Here is a 15831-nt window from a genome sequence, read left to right as displayed (position 1 = left end):
TAATTTTTTGAAACTTTGCTAATTATGGGGGGGGAAAAAGACTTTTGTTTTAATATGCATTTCTCTGATTATAGTGTAAAGAAATACTGTGTTTTCTTGGACATTTTCTTTTTTATGAATTGCCTGTTTTCTATTAAAATTGTCATCTTTTCTTACTAATTCGTAAGAGTACTTTATACATCAAGAATACTAACTCTTTAGCATTTTTTGCAATAATTCATCCCAGTTTTGCCTTTTAATTTTTATACACTCTCTGATTGAAATTTGTTTTCTCTAAAATGACCAAAGTAATGGGTACTTTAAAAAAGGTAAAATAGGTAGCGCCTGGGTGGCTCAGTTGGTTAAGCCTCCAACTTCAGCTCAGGTTGTGATCTCATCATTCATGAGTTCAAGCCCCGCATTGGGCTCTGTGCTGACAGCTCAGACCCTGGAGCCTGTTTCAGGTTCTGTGTCTGCCTCTCCATCTCTACATCCCTCCTCCACTTGTGCTCTCTCTCTATCTTTCTCAAAAATAAATAGACATTAAAAAAAAAAAAAGTAAAATACCACAGATGAAAAGGAAGCAAAAAGAACATTCTCTATTCTTCCCCTCCCTTTCTACTTCCTGGTGGTAACCAGTAGTGTTGTGTATATTTTTAGGGAAGTGTACCGTAAATATATATATCTCAGTGTTGGTAAACTGTGCATGTAAATGTGTGTATTTTAGTACGGTTGATTATGCATAGCTTTTAACCTGTCAAAGTTCAGGGAAAAAAAAAAAGAAAACAGAAGTAAAACCAATGAATCACTGAAGTAGTAATTAGTTTATTGTGCATACACTAAAAAGACACTTTGCAAATTGGGAGTGGTCAAACCAAATCACAGAATGAAGCTCAGAGGTATATTGTTATAAAGCAGCTTATGTAGTGTGGAGGCAGTGACTGGCTTTTGCAGTAATTGGTTACAATATTAGAATTTTCTTAAATGTAAGGGTTTGGTTAGTGGTTACCTCCTATGAATTTGGGGGAACAATTTAAGTTTTGCTTATGATTTTCAGACACATAACCAAGAAGTGTCCCAGGTCAAGTTAGCCTCTCTTATCTTGCAAAGTAAACTAAATTAAGCTTTACTTTACATGTATGACTAACTGGTTGTGTCCATTCAGGGAATTTTCAAGTCTGGTCTCTGTTTGTGTTTGATTTTAGCAAACCAGAAATCTCTAACAAAAACATACTGTTTTCCAACTTACCTTCTTAAAAATTTATTTATTTTTTATTGTTTTTAAATGTTTATGTTTGAGAGAGAGAATGAGCGGGGCAGGGCAGAGAGAAAGAGGGAGACAGAATCCGAAGCAGGCTCCAGGCTCTGAGCTGTCAGCACAGAGCCCCACACAGGGCTCGAACTCACGAACTGTGAGATGTTGACCTGAGCTGAAGTCAGACACTTAATCAACTGAGCCACCCAGGCACCCCTCCAACTCACCTTTTAAAATTCCATGTTCTATCACAATCAACTTTAGATGTTAATAGCTCAACCAAAGGTCTGTGTAGTATTCTGGAGTACAAATACACTATAATCTTTTTCACTGTCCCCCTGTTAATGGCCATTAGTTTGTGTCCCAGTTTTGGCTACTACAAGTAAATGTGTTGTTTCGTTGTTGTTGTTGTTGTTGTTGTTGTTGTACAGATTTTAAATTCTTACATAGTTAATTTTATCCATCAATGCTTCTGCTTTGGTATAATGTTTAGAAAATCATTCCCTCCCAAGATTATATAAATTAGGTATCTCCTGGTAATTTTACAGTTTAAATTTTTTTTTTTTTTAATTTTGAAATGTGTTTCTTGGTGTAGAATGTGAGGCAGGGTGATAGCTTTATTATTTTCTCAATGGGAGCCAGTTGTCTTAAAGCTACTTATTTAATTGTATCATTTTCACTTAAAAAGATCATATTCTGGGGCACCTGGGTGGCTCAGTCGGTTGAGCGTCCGACTTCGGCTCAGGTCATGGTCTCGCAGTTCGTGGGTTCGAGCCCCGCATCGGGCTCTGTGCTAACAAACAGCTCAGAGCCTGGAACCTGCTTCGGATTCTGTGTGTGTCTCTCTCTCCCCGTCCCCTGCTCATGCTCTGACTCTCTCTGTCTCTCAAGGACGAATAAATGTTAAAAAAAAAAAAAAAAGATCATATTCTGCATTCTTATTTTTGGTTTTGGAGCTAGACTGGTTTGGGTTTGACCTTGATTCTGACCTGGGGCAAGTTGCTACACTTTGCGTTGTTCAATTTCTTCATCTGTAGAATGAAAATGATAATATTGCCTGCTTCTTAGGTTGTCATGACAACTGAATGAGGCAACAGAGCTTAGAACATTTAGTAAAGGCTAGTGGTCGTTACTGTTGCTGCTGTTATAGCTAGTAGTCCCCTGTGGATGTTTCTAGACTTCTACTTCTTTGTTGAACTCCTTTCAAGAAGCAACTATAAGCCTTACCCTTTATGGTGCTCAGTAAGGGGCAAAAAAAAAAAAAAAAAAAAAAAAAAAAAATGATTTGTACTGGCACAGAGCCTTTACAGGGAAGTTATTCTGATTCATACTGACCCAAAGTATCCACAGAATTACTTCCTAGAATTTGCTGTTAGTATAGATGTTTTCTGCTAACTCAGCGTATAGTTGTAGGCAAATTATCTAACCCTGTTCTCATATAATCTCTTCATTGCAAATGTAGATGTCAACGGATGCCTTCTCATTTGCAAAGTGCTTTGATTTGTATTTGAAGAGGCTTCCGTGCAGTTTCCACAAATCATCTTATGGTGAAGGATCCCCATTAATTTCAGGTGGCTTTAAGCAGAGCCACGTCTGTGAGAATGTGTTTTATGGCATGCTTTTTTTTTTTTAAAGGTTTTATTTTTAAGTAATCTCTACACCCAACGTGGGGCTCAAACTCACAACCCTGAGATCAAGAGCTGCATGCTCTACCGACTGAGCCAGCCAGGCGCCTTTATGGCATGTTTGTTAGAGGTCTATCCAACCAGTCAGTGAAACATTTTTTTATTGTCCTCTTTGCATCTATCACCATGCTCTAGGTTGAGGGTGACATAAAACATGAAATCGTGTGGGAGCACATGATTTCTGTATGCAGGGAGTTGAGGCTACTTGGGAAAATAAAATATGCAAACTTAAAATAAGAGGAACAAAATCAGGCAGGGTAGGTATCATAGCTTCACAGAACAAATAAATAGAATGAACAAACTCATTTAAGAAAATAACATCTCTTCAGGAAAGAGCAGATATCTTATTTCCCATGTCAGAATTCTCTATGAAAAGAGTAGCTGTTGAAGCTATTACATTCTGAGGATGCTAGAGAAATATTACTTAAGGAATAGAAATTAACATGTTATTTTACATTTACAGTTCCCCAGAGAAGAACAATAATACAAAATTTAATCAGATCTTGGAGGAAACATTTTTTATAACCATTTATTACTAGACCTCAGAGTTTCCTTATTTATTGTCAGTACTTTTAAACCTGTAGAGTTTTAAATTATGCTTTAAAGTTGCTCTGTCAGCCATAGTTATTAATAACATTATTAATATATTATTAATGAGATATAGAGAAATAGTCATAATAAGAAACAGGGAGTTGCTCATTTGTGATTTCAGCTGGTGCCTGTGGAATTTTTCCTTTCATGATGCATCTGAGAAGTACCCTACAGTTTCCCACTGCTTTATCTCTGGCTATAAATTCTCAGCTAATTGCCTAAATTTGAATTTGAGCTACTTTGTGAAGATGAGAAGATCATTGGTCTTTGTGACCAAGTCTGTGCCTTCTTTCTTCAAAGAATGAGTTGATTGAAATATGTTGTCTTTCAAATCTGGACTTCATGAATATAGATTATGTGGTAACTTCCTACAGGTCCAAGGCAATAGCAGCCTGAGCAAAAGTATGAAATGGCAAGATTTAGAAATTGGGAAAAACAAATTTGGAATTATCTACATAATGCTGTAAATGAGAATTTTTTAATGCATTCAAATGCATTTGATGCATTTTGCGGGCTCAGTATGAACCAATAATATCAGATAATCCTACCTTACTTATTTTACACAGTGAACACTGTTTAACATTATTTTCAGACATTCATATTACTCTCTATTTAATGTTTTTTATTCATCCAGTAAGCGTTGAGTAAGTGCATGCTCTGTTTTGAATACCGTGCCTGCTGTTGGCTATCCAGGTGCCTTACAGAATGGTGGAAAGGAAATGAGTTTCCTACTGCCAGTATGTCCATCCAGGTAGAATCTTCCTACTTGTAATCTGTTTCTGATTTCATCTACCGAGGAGGTAACGTGGCATTTACCCATGTGGTGGACACTCCGTAAACATTTCCAGGGTGTTAGAACATGGGAGGTGAACTGAAAGGTAACTGGTCTCTGCTGGTAGTAGGCTGTAAACCTACATATCACTTTTCAAATATTAACTCAACCTTCAACAGGCGTGAGAAGTTGAAGTTGTTTGCAACTAGCCAGGAAGTAGGAAGGATATTGAATTCATTTCAGCATATTAAGAACTGGGAAGAAACAGCCATAAAAAAGAATGCAATCTTGCCATTTGCAACAAAATGGATGGAGCTAGAGTATATTATGCTTAGAGTATTAGAGTATATTATTAGAGTATATTATAGTATATTATTATATTATAATTATGTAATATACTATTAGTATAATATACTAGTATATTATAGTAGTATATTACATAATTATAATATACTATAGTATAATATACTATAATATAATATTAGTATAATATACTAGTATTATAGTATATTATTAGAGTATATTAAGTGAAATAAGTAAGTCAGAGGAAGACACCACATGATTTCACTCATACGTGGAATTTAAGAAACAAAACAAACGAGGGGCGCCTGGGTGGCTCAGTCGGTTGAGCGTCCGACTTCGCTCGGGTCACGATCTCACGGTCCGTGAGTTCGAGCCCCGCATCAGGCTCTGTGCTGGCAGCTCAGAGCCTGGAGCCTGCTTCCGATTCTGTGTCTCCCTCTCTCTCTGGCCCTCCCCCCGTTCATGCTCTGTCTCTCTCTGTCTCAAAAATAAAAATAAAAATGTTTAAAAAAAAAAAAAAAAAAAAAAAAAAGAAACAAAACAAACGAGCAAAATAAAAAAAGAGAGAAATGAACAGACCCTTAACTATAGAGAACAAACTGATGGTTACCAGAGAGGAGGAGGGGAGGGGTGAAATAGGTGAAGGGGATTAAGAGTATGTGTATCATGATGAGCACTGAGTAATGTATAGAATTGCTGAATCACTACATTGTACACCTGAAACTAGTCCAATACTGTACGTTAATTATATTGGAATTTAAAAAAGAAAGAACTGGGAAGGAAAAAAAAAACAGCTCTGGATTCTATTTTTTGCTCAAAGTTTAACAGGAAGCTTTCTTACATCTAACAATGTATGATGTGATTTAGAAAAAATTTAAACTACCTTTTCTGATGAAAGAAGGAAGCAGGAAAGAAGAGAGGGAAGGAAAGAGGGTTGGGGGGGAGAGATAAATATTCTTATTTTTCAAGACTGTTTTGAGGAATAAGGACAATGCATGGAAAGCACCGAGCACCATGTTCACGCACACTAAACACACTATTAATAGTATCTGCCATGATGATCATGTAAAATTGTATGTTCCAGGAAACAGTATTTGACTGAAGGCACATCTACATTTGTTTAAGAAGTCACGTTACAATGACTTTGTTACTCATGAACTTACAATGACTTGATATCACTGACCTCTCTGGAATTATACACCCCTGGCCATGTGACAAGACTCTGCCATTGTCAGAGACCTCTCTGCTCCCTGTTTCCTGGGCTACTCCTTGGACTCCTGGCATGTCACACATGTACATTGGACCCTTCTTTTGTTATTGTTGTTAAGTTTTTTTATTTATTTAAGTTTTTTATTTATCTCTATACCCCATGTGGGGCTCGAACTCACTACCCTGAGATCAAGAGTTGCACGTTCTTCTGACTGAGCCAGCCAGGCGCCCCAATATTTGCCCCTTCAGGCCGCTGTCACCAACAGTGGTTCTCTCTGAGATTGTGTTTGGGTTATCTGTTGCAGCCTAACTCCTCCAAAACATAGTGACTTGAAACAACAACCATTTTATTAACTCTCACAGTTGTGTGGGTTGACTTGATTCCGCTGGGTGGTTCTTATGCCCAGTGTGATGTTGGCTGGGGTTGCAATCACGTGGGAGCTTGAGTTGTCTGAAATGTTCAAGATCTTATTCACATCGCTGACAGTGGATGCTAGCCATCAGCCAGAAGCTCAGCTGGGCTGTCTACTGGAACACCTCCACGTGGCCTCTTCATGACCCAGGCTTCTCACAGCATGGTGGCTGAGTTCCTAAAGGGAGGATCCCAAGAGGGAGCCTTCCAAAAGAAGAAAAGCAGAAACTGTTAGTCTTTTAAAGGCTTGCCTCACTTCTGGTTTATTCTGTAGGTCAAAGCAGTCACAGACCAGCTCAGATTCAAGGGGTGAAGGAATCGATTCCACCCTTAATGCAAGAATGGTACATGCACACAAGGAGAGGACGGGGTTAATGCGTGGCCATCTTACTATAGAGTAAATACCACATTCCTTTAAATTTGTCTTAACTAAAGTTAAGTAATAAATAAAATAATTAACTAAAAAACTAAGTCTTCAGTTATTTAGTTATTATTTCGTTATTAACTAAAAGACTTAGATCATTTATTTATTTTTATTTTAGAGAGAGAGAATGAGAGTGAGTGGGGGAAGGGCAGAGGGAGAGAGAATTTTTTTTTAATATTTATTTTGAGAGAGAGAGAGATAGGGCAGGGGGAGGGTAGAGAGAGAGAGGGAGAGAGAGAATCCCAAGCTGACAGCGCAGAGCCCCAACACTGGGCTTGATCCCACGACTGTGAGATCATGACCTAAGCTGAGACCAAGAGTCAGATGTTTAACAGACTGAGCCACCCAGATGCCCCGAGTCTAAGTCTCTTAAAAGGACACTCACAGGCTCAAGGTTCATGCCCTGGAAGTAATTCTGGAAAAGGTGGCCTAACCTTCGGAACCCAGACCGATTTGTCTTGGATCCAGTTCTGTGGCACTGGGGCAACACTTGTGTCAGTATATAAACATGACACTAATCTTCAAGGAAGGAAAATTGATATCCAGTTCTGTGGGAGAAAGTTTAAGTCCATTTGTGATTATAGCTAGCTCAGTAATTCTCAACTGAAGGTGACCTGTCCCCAGGGGATGTGTGGCAATGCCTAGAGGCATTTTTGGTTTTCACAACTGGGATGTGAGGCAGTGCTACTGCCATCTGGTGAGTAGAAACCAGACGACAGTAAACATCCTACAACGTATAGGACAGCCATCTTTCACAACAAAGAATTTTCTGGCCCCAAATGTCAATAGTCCTGAGGCTAAGAAACCCTGAGCTGGAGCAAAGGTTCTTCCTAGACTGCCTTGTAAGTTCATACAGAGTGCACTGCTTTTTATACTCCAAGGCATCATTTGTGCCTTTCATCTTGTGAAGAAATTTCGTATCTATATATTTCCAGATTCAAATTGTGAGATTTCTCTAAAGGCTCTCAAAAGCTGCAACTTATTTTTATTTTTAAGTTCATTTAATTCTTTTTTTAGTAATCTCTACACCCAACACGGGGTTCAGACTCAAGATGCCAAGATCTCATGCTCCTCTGAGCCAGCCAGGTGCCCCGCTGCAACTTCTGTTTACTTTTGTATGTAAATAATTTATATACAGAGACTGGAACAAAGTGGCTGGTAGTCCACACATCCTACCTTTCTTTCCCCTCAAACTTTCAAGAACTGACAAGAAAAAATTACATCTGTGTCTATATCCGTCTGTGTCTATGTCTCTATCTCTATTTCCATCTCCATCACTATCTCTATCTCTGTCTTTATCGCTCTATCTCTCTCTATCTTCTGGAAAAGTAGGGGTGGTCACTATGGGCCAGAAATACTGAGCCTTTTTGAAAGGCTATATCAGCCAGAAGGGGTGAGGTTATGCCGTGGTAACAGAGCCCCCAATCTAAGTGATTGGAGAGTGCACAGTTGATTTCTCATTGATGCTGCATGTTCATTCGGGCGGTCAGGATGGTTGGCAGCCTTTCTCAAAAGTTGCCCTGGTCATGTGGAGGAAGAAAGAGAACTCTGGAGGGCGTCGCCCTGGCAGTTTAAAGGGACAAGCCCCAAGAACCCCTTCTGCTCACAACTCGTTGCCAGAACTATTGACATGGCCCCATTTCCACAAAGGAACCAAGAAGAGCAATCCTGTAAGTGCCTGGAGCGGAAAAATTAAAAATATTTGGCATATAGGTTTACTGACCCCCCTCAAAGGCCAACATGGACGGAAGGGATCTGACAGAGGGAAGAAGCTACAGCTCAAAGTGTGCACCAAGGAAAACCGGAGGAAGTAGTGGCTCCTGAAGGTATAGGGAGGGGGAGGGGACCCTGTACAGTAAAGCAAGTAATTAATTAGAGCTGTGATAGGAATAGCCTAGGAGGCTGGCAGCCACTCATATCCTGGAAACAGAGAAATCAGGAAGGCTCTATTTTAAAATTTAGAAATTTTTTAATGCTTAAAAATACCTGATGTGCTATGGAAATTACATAAAGTCTATAAAGTCCTGTGTTCAAAATCACTATGCCTACTACAGTGCCTGGTACATGGTATGTGCTCGGCGAATATTAGCTGAATTGAATGGCAACGCTAAAGCAGACGCTATTGTTGTTGATGAAAGGATTCCTAAATAATCATATATCTTTAGCAGCATCCACATCAACAACAACAGCACCCTGTTATCCTGTCTCATAGATCAGGTTGGTTTTGGAAGCAAGGCAGTGTCCTGGCTCCTCATGAGGTCACTCAGGAATACCTCCATCAAGCTGCCAGCATCAAAATAAAAGGCATGTCCACCACGGGGATTTAGATCCTGGCTTCCTTGGTTTCCTAGCTGAGTCCTCGTTTTTCCTTGCAGCCTCCTTGACCCACCCACCATGACTGCTTTCCTCACTCTCCCACTCTCTCAGCTGGTCACCCAACTTTCCTTTGATGGCCTCTGCCTGCATCAGGTCTCTGGGGACAGGGGTTAGAAGTGCATTCTGGAGTCAGACCACCTGGGTCCAAATCTTCCACCCACTCTATGACTTTGAGCAAGTTACCTACTTAAGCTTTCTGGGCCTCCTTTGCAAAACTTGAGTAATACTAGCCTATGTCGTAAGACCCTGTGGTGAGTAGTGAATGAGGTGACATTGTGACAGTTCTTGAATGGTGCCTGGCCCTTAGTAATACCTGATCCGTGCTATGGGTCATCATCGTTGCTGTCAGTGCCACATTTCCTCCAAGCTCTGTTCCCATCCAGCTCCCAGGGCTTCTCCCGGGAGGGATCCCCATCTCTCTGCCCACTTTCGCTGAGCTGCATGGTGGTCTTTCTGATTTGGTGGGTTTTGTTTTGAGTCAATTTTCCAGTGCCTCAGAGTCCCAGGATATCATTTGTAGGGCTGGCTTCGTGTCAGCTTATTTCTAGCTTTTAACCCACATTGCTTCAAAAAGGATTACATGGCTCTGTGCCCTGGTTTCCTTCTCTGTGAAACAGAAATAATGCCTTTTTCTTCCCCTTTCCCAGGGGTTTTGGTTTTCTTTTTTCCTTGGCTCTGCCTTTATTTTATGCCAACTTGTCAACTTTTGTGTGTCCTTGAAGCCACCTTCAGTCCTTGATGGGAAGAGGTACAGGTATTAATAAATAAAGAAGCACATAAATAAAATAAAGAGTAGTTATGAAAGCGCTGGAAGAGGTTCAAAGCATCACACACACAAGACGTTTTTAGTCAGTAAGTGGCAGAGATTGGAAAATCCACTCTGTAATTTTGTCTGTTGAGCTTAGAAATGTTCAAATCATTGTAGACTTCATGTGATATTTACAGAAAATAGAATGTACGGAAAATGTGGAGGAGATACATTTGCTTTGGTCCTTTCAAGAGAGAAGTTGTGAAAGAGTCAAGCGGCAGAGCTGAGAATATGCTTTTAAAACATGTGACCACACGTTCTTAAAGGGAAGAATTAACACAGAGATGACAATAAATCTCTCACCCTGAGGAAGGGTTCACTGCAAAGGTCACACATGAAAATGATTACAAAAGGAGTGTAACCTCTCCTCTAACTAGCAGTCATGATCCCTGACATTTACTGTTTACTTGGCCTTATCCCAGTAAGCAAAGGTGGGGGAGGGGGGGAGGATACTATTTTTAGCCCCATTTTACAGTTGAGAAAACTGAGTCCCAGTTAGGTTATTTAACTGAGGCTGTGGTAGGAGTAGGCATCCTTTCTCCTGAGCTTGATCAGTGATCACCACTTGCAACATTGTTCCCTGCTTAACTGGGTGATTCCTTTAAAATTCTCTGTCAGGATGCTACAGGGCCAGGGCCCATGCCAAAACAACGTGAATTGGGTTACATTTTGCTCAGGCTCCCATTTGGCCTGTTTACCAGCCCTGGCCATTCCTTCTCACTTTGCAGATTTATTCGTCCTCAGCACATACTCCATAAGCCCATAACACTTGCAACTCAAAAGGGGCTGTATTTTATTTTATTTAAAAAAATGTTTTAAAAATCTTTGTAAATGTTTATTTTTGAGAGAGAGGGAGAGAGAGAGAGAGAGAGAGAGAGAGAGAGAGAGAGAGAGGCAGGCAGAGAAAGGGAGACACAGAATCTGAAGCAGGCTCCAGGCTCCAAGCTGTCAGCACAGAGCCCAATGTGGGGCTCAAACTCATGAACCGTGAGATCATGACCTGAGCCAAAGTCGGACACTTAACCAACTGAGCCACCCAGGGGCCCCAAGAGGGGCTGTATTTTAATACAACATTCTTGAAAGCTTGAAGGCATTTTTGCTTTGCCTTGGTTCAACTGCAGATCTCTTTGAGAATCTGATAGAATAAAAAGCTTTCCCCAGGGGGAAAAAAAAAAGGTAGGGAGCTTCAAATGTGGCATGGTTTCAGGGAAACTCCCTAGAAGCCTGGGCCTCAAATTTAACATTTAAAGGAATAAAACAAGAATCCCAAGAGCAGGTGGTGGTGGGCTTGCCGTTGGGGTGTTGGGAGCCTGTCTCCTGCCTCCTCAGTCAAAAGAGGACGCTGTTGGCCTCCGTGCTGGATTCATAAAATTAATGCAAAACATTAGCACAGAGCAAGAAAAAAAATGACCAGTTTATACTGTCTCCTTTGTATTTTTTATGTGACTTCAACGGTTCCTGCAGGCCAGCTTGTTTGCTCCAGGTCTGTAACCTTTTGCTTTGTTAGAGCTGATCTGTGGCTGCCCGAGAACATGTCAGTCTCGGCCTGACATAAGGGGTACCCCAGGAATGTCATGGGGGGAGTTTCCCAGGATGAAGGTGCCCATCAGCCATCCCTGTCACCTAGTCCTGTCTCCCGGTGCCACTTGACGCTTTGTGACTGGCATGGAAACACCTGCTGGTGCATCGAACAGGAATTTGTGTCGAGAAGCAGGGTTTTGTTCAGTTTGGCACAAGAGGTTTCCTGTTGACTTCTGGAAGTGTTTGCAGGCGTGGGGCAAATGACAACAAACAACCCAAGAGTTCCCACTTACTCAAAGACTCCTTGGCAGTTTGTTTGCTGGAGAGGGCTGCGTGCTGGTGGCGAGCTAAAGCCTGTGCCCCGCAGGGGGTTCTTGGTGGAGTCCTGGCAGTGGGAACCCAGGCGATGCTCCGGTGATCTGCGGAGAGAAAAACCAAAATGTTAACAACGCAAACCCCGAATGCCCTTGTTCCCTCCGGGAACATAGTATTGTCCCAAGCTCAGAAAGCTGCACCTTAGTGCCTAACGTTGGGTCTAATTGTCATGAAGCTGCAGGGTGGTAATGGTGTTTCCCCTTCATTCTCTTCTTTATCAACCAGTGCCCCAGGCCCCCTTTTGCATTGTTTAAGATGTTAGGCCCTTCTACAGCAGTACATTGCATCACTTTCTTTTTTATGTAGTATCTTTTTTTTTTAAAAAAAAAAGTTTATTTATTTTGAGAGAGAGAGGGAGCACGAATGAGTGCAAGCAGGGGAGGGGCAGAGAGAGAGGGAAAGCCAGCAGGCTCCATGCGGTCAGTGCAGAGCCCGTTGTGGGGCTCGATCTCACGAAGCACGAGATCGTAACCTGAGCTGAAATCAAGAGTTGGACGCCTAACGCCACTCAGGCACCCCTTTATGTAAACCTTTCTAAAAATTGAGATGTGATTGACATATAAGGTTATAGTAGTTTCAGATGTACAACATAATGATTCAGTATATGTATCCACTGCAAAGTGATCACCGTAAGAAGTCTAGGTAACATCCGTTCAATTCCTTAAAAAAAAAAAGGGTAAAAGGTAGATTATTTGGGACAGACAACAAAATAGGGATGTAAGTACTTGAACTTTCTGATAAATTTGTGATCAGACAGAGGTGGGTCTAACATGGTAGGACTCATGGCTGGGCCTGGGTGGCCTCCGTTTCTCCGTCGAACGGGGAGAGAGTACAGCCTTTGGGGTTTGAAGGGCTTTGTGACTTTTTACTTGGTGTCCCTAGGTGTGTTAAAGAACTTGTCTGAGCCTCAGTTTTAAAATCTGTTTTGTGGGGATAACGATACCTACCCAAGGGAGTTGGGCACACAAAGGTGTCACACATGACAGTCCCACCCCACACTTTAAACTCTTTAAGCATCAGGCTCGGTGGTCTATGATGTATGCACTTACAGATTATATCTTCTTCCTCCCCGTTGGAAATGAAAAAATTTGCCTCTTCTTCCATTCCTATATCCCATCCCTTATGATGATTAAGAAGCAGTGATCATTTCCTGTATTACTGTGAGGAAACAGATTCTCTGCAATAAGTGCCCCAGTCTGTTTCCACTCTTACAGTCAGGCAGACAGTTTTGGTAAACTACTTCCCAAGTGCTGAAGGAGTTAGATTAGGAGAAGCATGGCGTTGTCCCAGGGACTGGTTGAGATTACTGGCCTCTGCTTCTGGCCACGGACGGGGAGATTCAGCATCTCCCTGTCACTGCAGAATGATGGGAGAGTTGGCCTGCCCGTGACATGCTGCTGAGTCCAGATACCAACATGCCTTGTCACAGCCCGTGCTTGTGTTTTGGTGTGAGCAGGACATGTGAACTAGGTAACCTGGGGCAGGGGAGGGTGCAGAGTGGTGGCTGTGATGGTTGCCACATGTATCTTTCTTTTTTTTTTTTTTTTAATTTTTTTGGTAATGTTTATTTTTGTGTTTGTGTGAGAGAGAAACAGAGTCCGAAGCAGGCTGCAGGCTCTGAGCTGTCAGCACAGAGCCTGATGTGGGACTCGAACTCATGAACCACGAGATCGTCACCTGAGCTGAAGTCAGACGCTAAACTGACTGAGCCATCCAGGTGCCCCTATTGTATCTTTCTGTTACAAGACTTGCTTTTAGTGTCTGAGAGTAAGTGGTCTTGTAGCCATTCCCGGTGATTTTCTGTCCAGAGTTCTCATTTTGCTCGTGAACACACTGGCTTAGGAATCCACTGGCTGGCAGCTGCGTGCCAGGACAGTGCCCACCTCTCTCAGCTGGAGCCCCACGGGGCTGTGCCTCTCATCAGTCAGCCTTTGCCTCCTGTCCCTCTCCTCTGCTGGGCCGAGGGCAGCTCTTGGCCACATTTGATTGTGCTTGAACTGTGATTCAAAACTGGCACGATGATATCATTGGTTTAAAAAATTTTTTAATCCAGAAATATAATATAAACTCTTGACTTCCGAAAATATTTCCGAAAATAATATCCATCCCTATATATCCCTATATATATAAAACACTGCATTATTCAAAGCAGCTTTGTAAGTTAGAGTCCTATTTTTGTGGAATGTTCCCATTTTGGCAAGTCACATGCCCTAGAATTATTTTAACATTGCTGGAAAAGAGGCTCCCCTTAGACTTCCTTTTTGAGGATATAGCCTTTCTTTGTAGGCTTCAGGATTCATGTTCCCTAGAAGCCCTTAGGGATTTCAGGCAAAGAGCTATAGAGAATAAATCCAAACCATATCTTTCTTTTTGTTGAATACTTAGGGCAACTTGTCTTTGAAGGCAGGTCCCCTTGTGATGAAGGCAATAGTGATCCTTTTTTTTTTTAATTGTTTTAAATGTTTATTTATTTTTGAGAGAGAGACAGAGACAGAGACAGAGCACAAGCAGGGGAGGGGCAGAGAGAGAGAGGGAGACACAGAATCTGAAGCAGGCTCCAGGCTCTGAGCTGTCAGCACAGAGCCTGACATGGGGCTCGAACCTACAAACTGAGATCATGACCTGAGCCGAAGTCGGACACTCAACAGACTGAGCCACCCAGGCGCCCCAGTAGTGATCCTTTTAAAAGAAAAGTTTAGGAAAATAAATAGTACAGAAGGTACACAATGAAATGTAAAAGTCTTGTGTCTCCTCAGTGCTTCTCCCTAGAGGTAATTGTGAATAACTTTTGTGTATCTTCCTAGATATTTTCTATGCAATTATAAGCATAAATATTGATATAGCTATACATACACATACGTACATATACACATATATTGCACACACAAAACAGCACATGTATCTGTTTTTTAGAAATGCAAATGGGATTTTATTGTACCTACCATTTTGTATCTTACTCTTTTCACTTAATGCTATATCAAGGCATCTTGCCATATTAGTACACGCAGATCTCATATTTTTAGTGGCTACGTCGTATTCTGTTGTATGGTCGGACCATAATTTATTTAATGTGGTGTCTATTGATGGATGTTGAGGTGGTTCCTACTCTTTTAGTCTCACAAACAATCTTGTAGTGGGTTTTCTCAGTGATATCTTACCCAGTGCATTTGGTGAATGCATACTCTCATTAGTTGAATCACATCTTGAGAACTATATTGCTATATTTTAAGTATAGGTTTCTTGTGCTATGTACATAAGTAGAGTGTTCCTGTGAAAGCTTTCATCAGCCAAAATGGCATAAAGTGAAGATGCAATTATCATTAATTTATATGGAAAATTTTTTGAGCTTTCCCAGACTCCAAAAATAACCTCTTTTAGGCATTTCTGACACCTTAGGACACACCTTGTTAACAGATGCACATAATAAATTGAGATGAAGTACAGATGTCCACAGACACAGGTCAAAGTTATGGTGGCTCGACGCAGAGATTATGAGTGTAGTTCCCAGGAAGGAGCTTGGTGGGGCCACTCTGGCTTCTCAGGTACAGCTGCCTCGGTATATAAGCAGTGAATGCTATTTTGCCATTTTTGATCAAAGTGAAAACCCTCTTTGGATTTCTTTTGGTTAGTGAAAATAGGTACTAATGAAGGTCTTTTGTAAAAGCAAAGTGGTGAGACATGAACTTTGGAAAAGTAGGGGATACCTGTATTAGTGATTTAGTAGATTTTAGCAGAGAATATTTATAATGAAGCCTGGCAAAAAATCTCCTTAAAAAAGTCCAAGAGGGGCGCCTGAGGGGCTCAGTCAGTTGAGCATCCAATTTTGGCTTAGGTCATGATCTCACGGTTCATGGGTTCGAGCCCTGCCTTGGGCTCTATGCTGACCGCTTGGAGCCTGGAGCCTGCTTCGGATTCTGTGTCTTCCCCCTCTCTCTCTGCCCCCACCCCTCCCAGCGTTCACGTTCTGTCTCTCTCTCTCTCAGAAATAAATAAACATTAAAAAATATTTTTTAAAAAGTACAAGAAACACATTTACAAATAGTGGAAGTGTTATAGAAGCCAGTTTAGTTAGGTTAATCTTATTATTCACTAGGAATTAATTCATGGTAAGATATTTGTTT

General features: G+C 41.2%; 1 protein-coding gene across 12 annotated transcripts in view; it reads left to right on the top strand.

Moving 5' to 3' along the window:
- Window positions 1-15831, top strand: part of SHLD1 (shieldin complex subunit 1) — a 95710-nt gene that overhangs the window by 30531 nt on the left and 49348 nt on the right. Inside the window, exon 4 of one of the 12 annotated variants that reach the window (XM_060612725.3) lies at window positions 5670-14202. The exons of the other annotated variants lie outside the window; for them this stretch is intronic. Coding sequence (XP_060468708.1) covers window positions 5670-5683 — 14 coding nt within the window. The 3' untranslated portion in view covers window positions 5684-14202. Of the gene's footprint in view, window positions 1-5669; window positions 14203-15831 lie in introns of those variants that run through there. 12 annotated transcript variants of the gene reach the window in all.

This window comes from Panthera onca, chromosome A3, assembly GCF_046562875.1.
Source record: "Panthera onca isolate mPanOnc1 chromosome A3, mPanOnc1 haplotype 2, whole genome shotgun sequence".
Taxonomy (NCBI): Eukaryota; Metazoa; Chordata; class Mammalia; order Carnivora; family Felidae; genus Panthera; species Panthera onca.
This window is presented reverse-complemented; position numbering and strand designations above follow the sequence as displayed.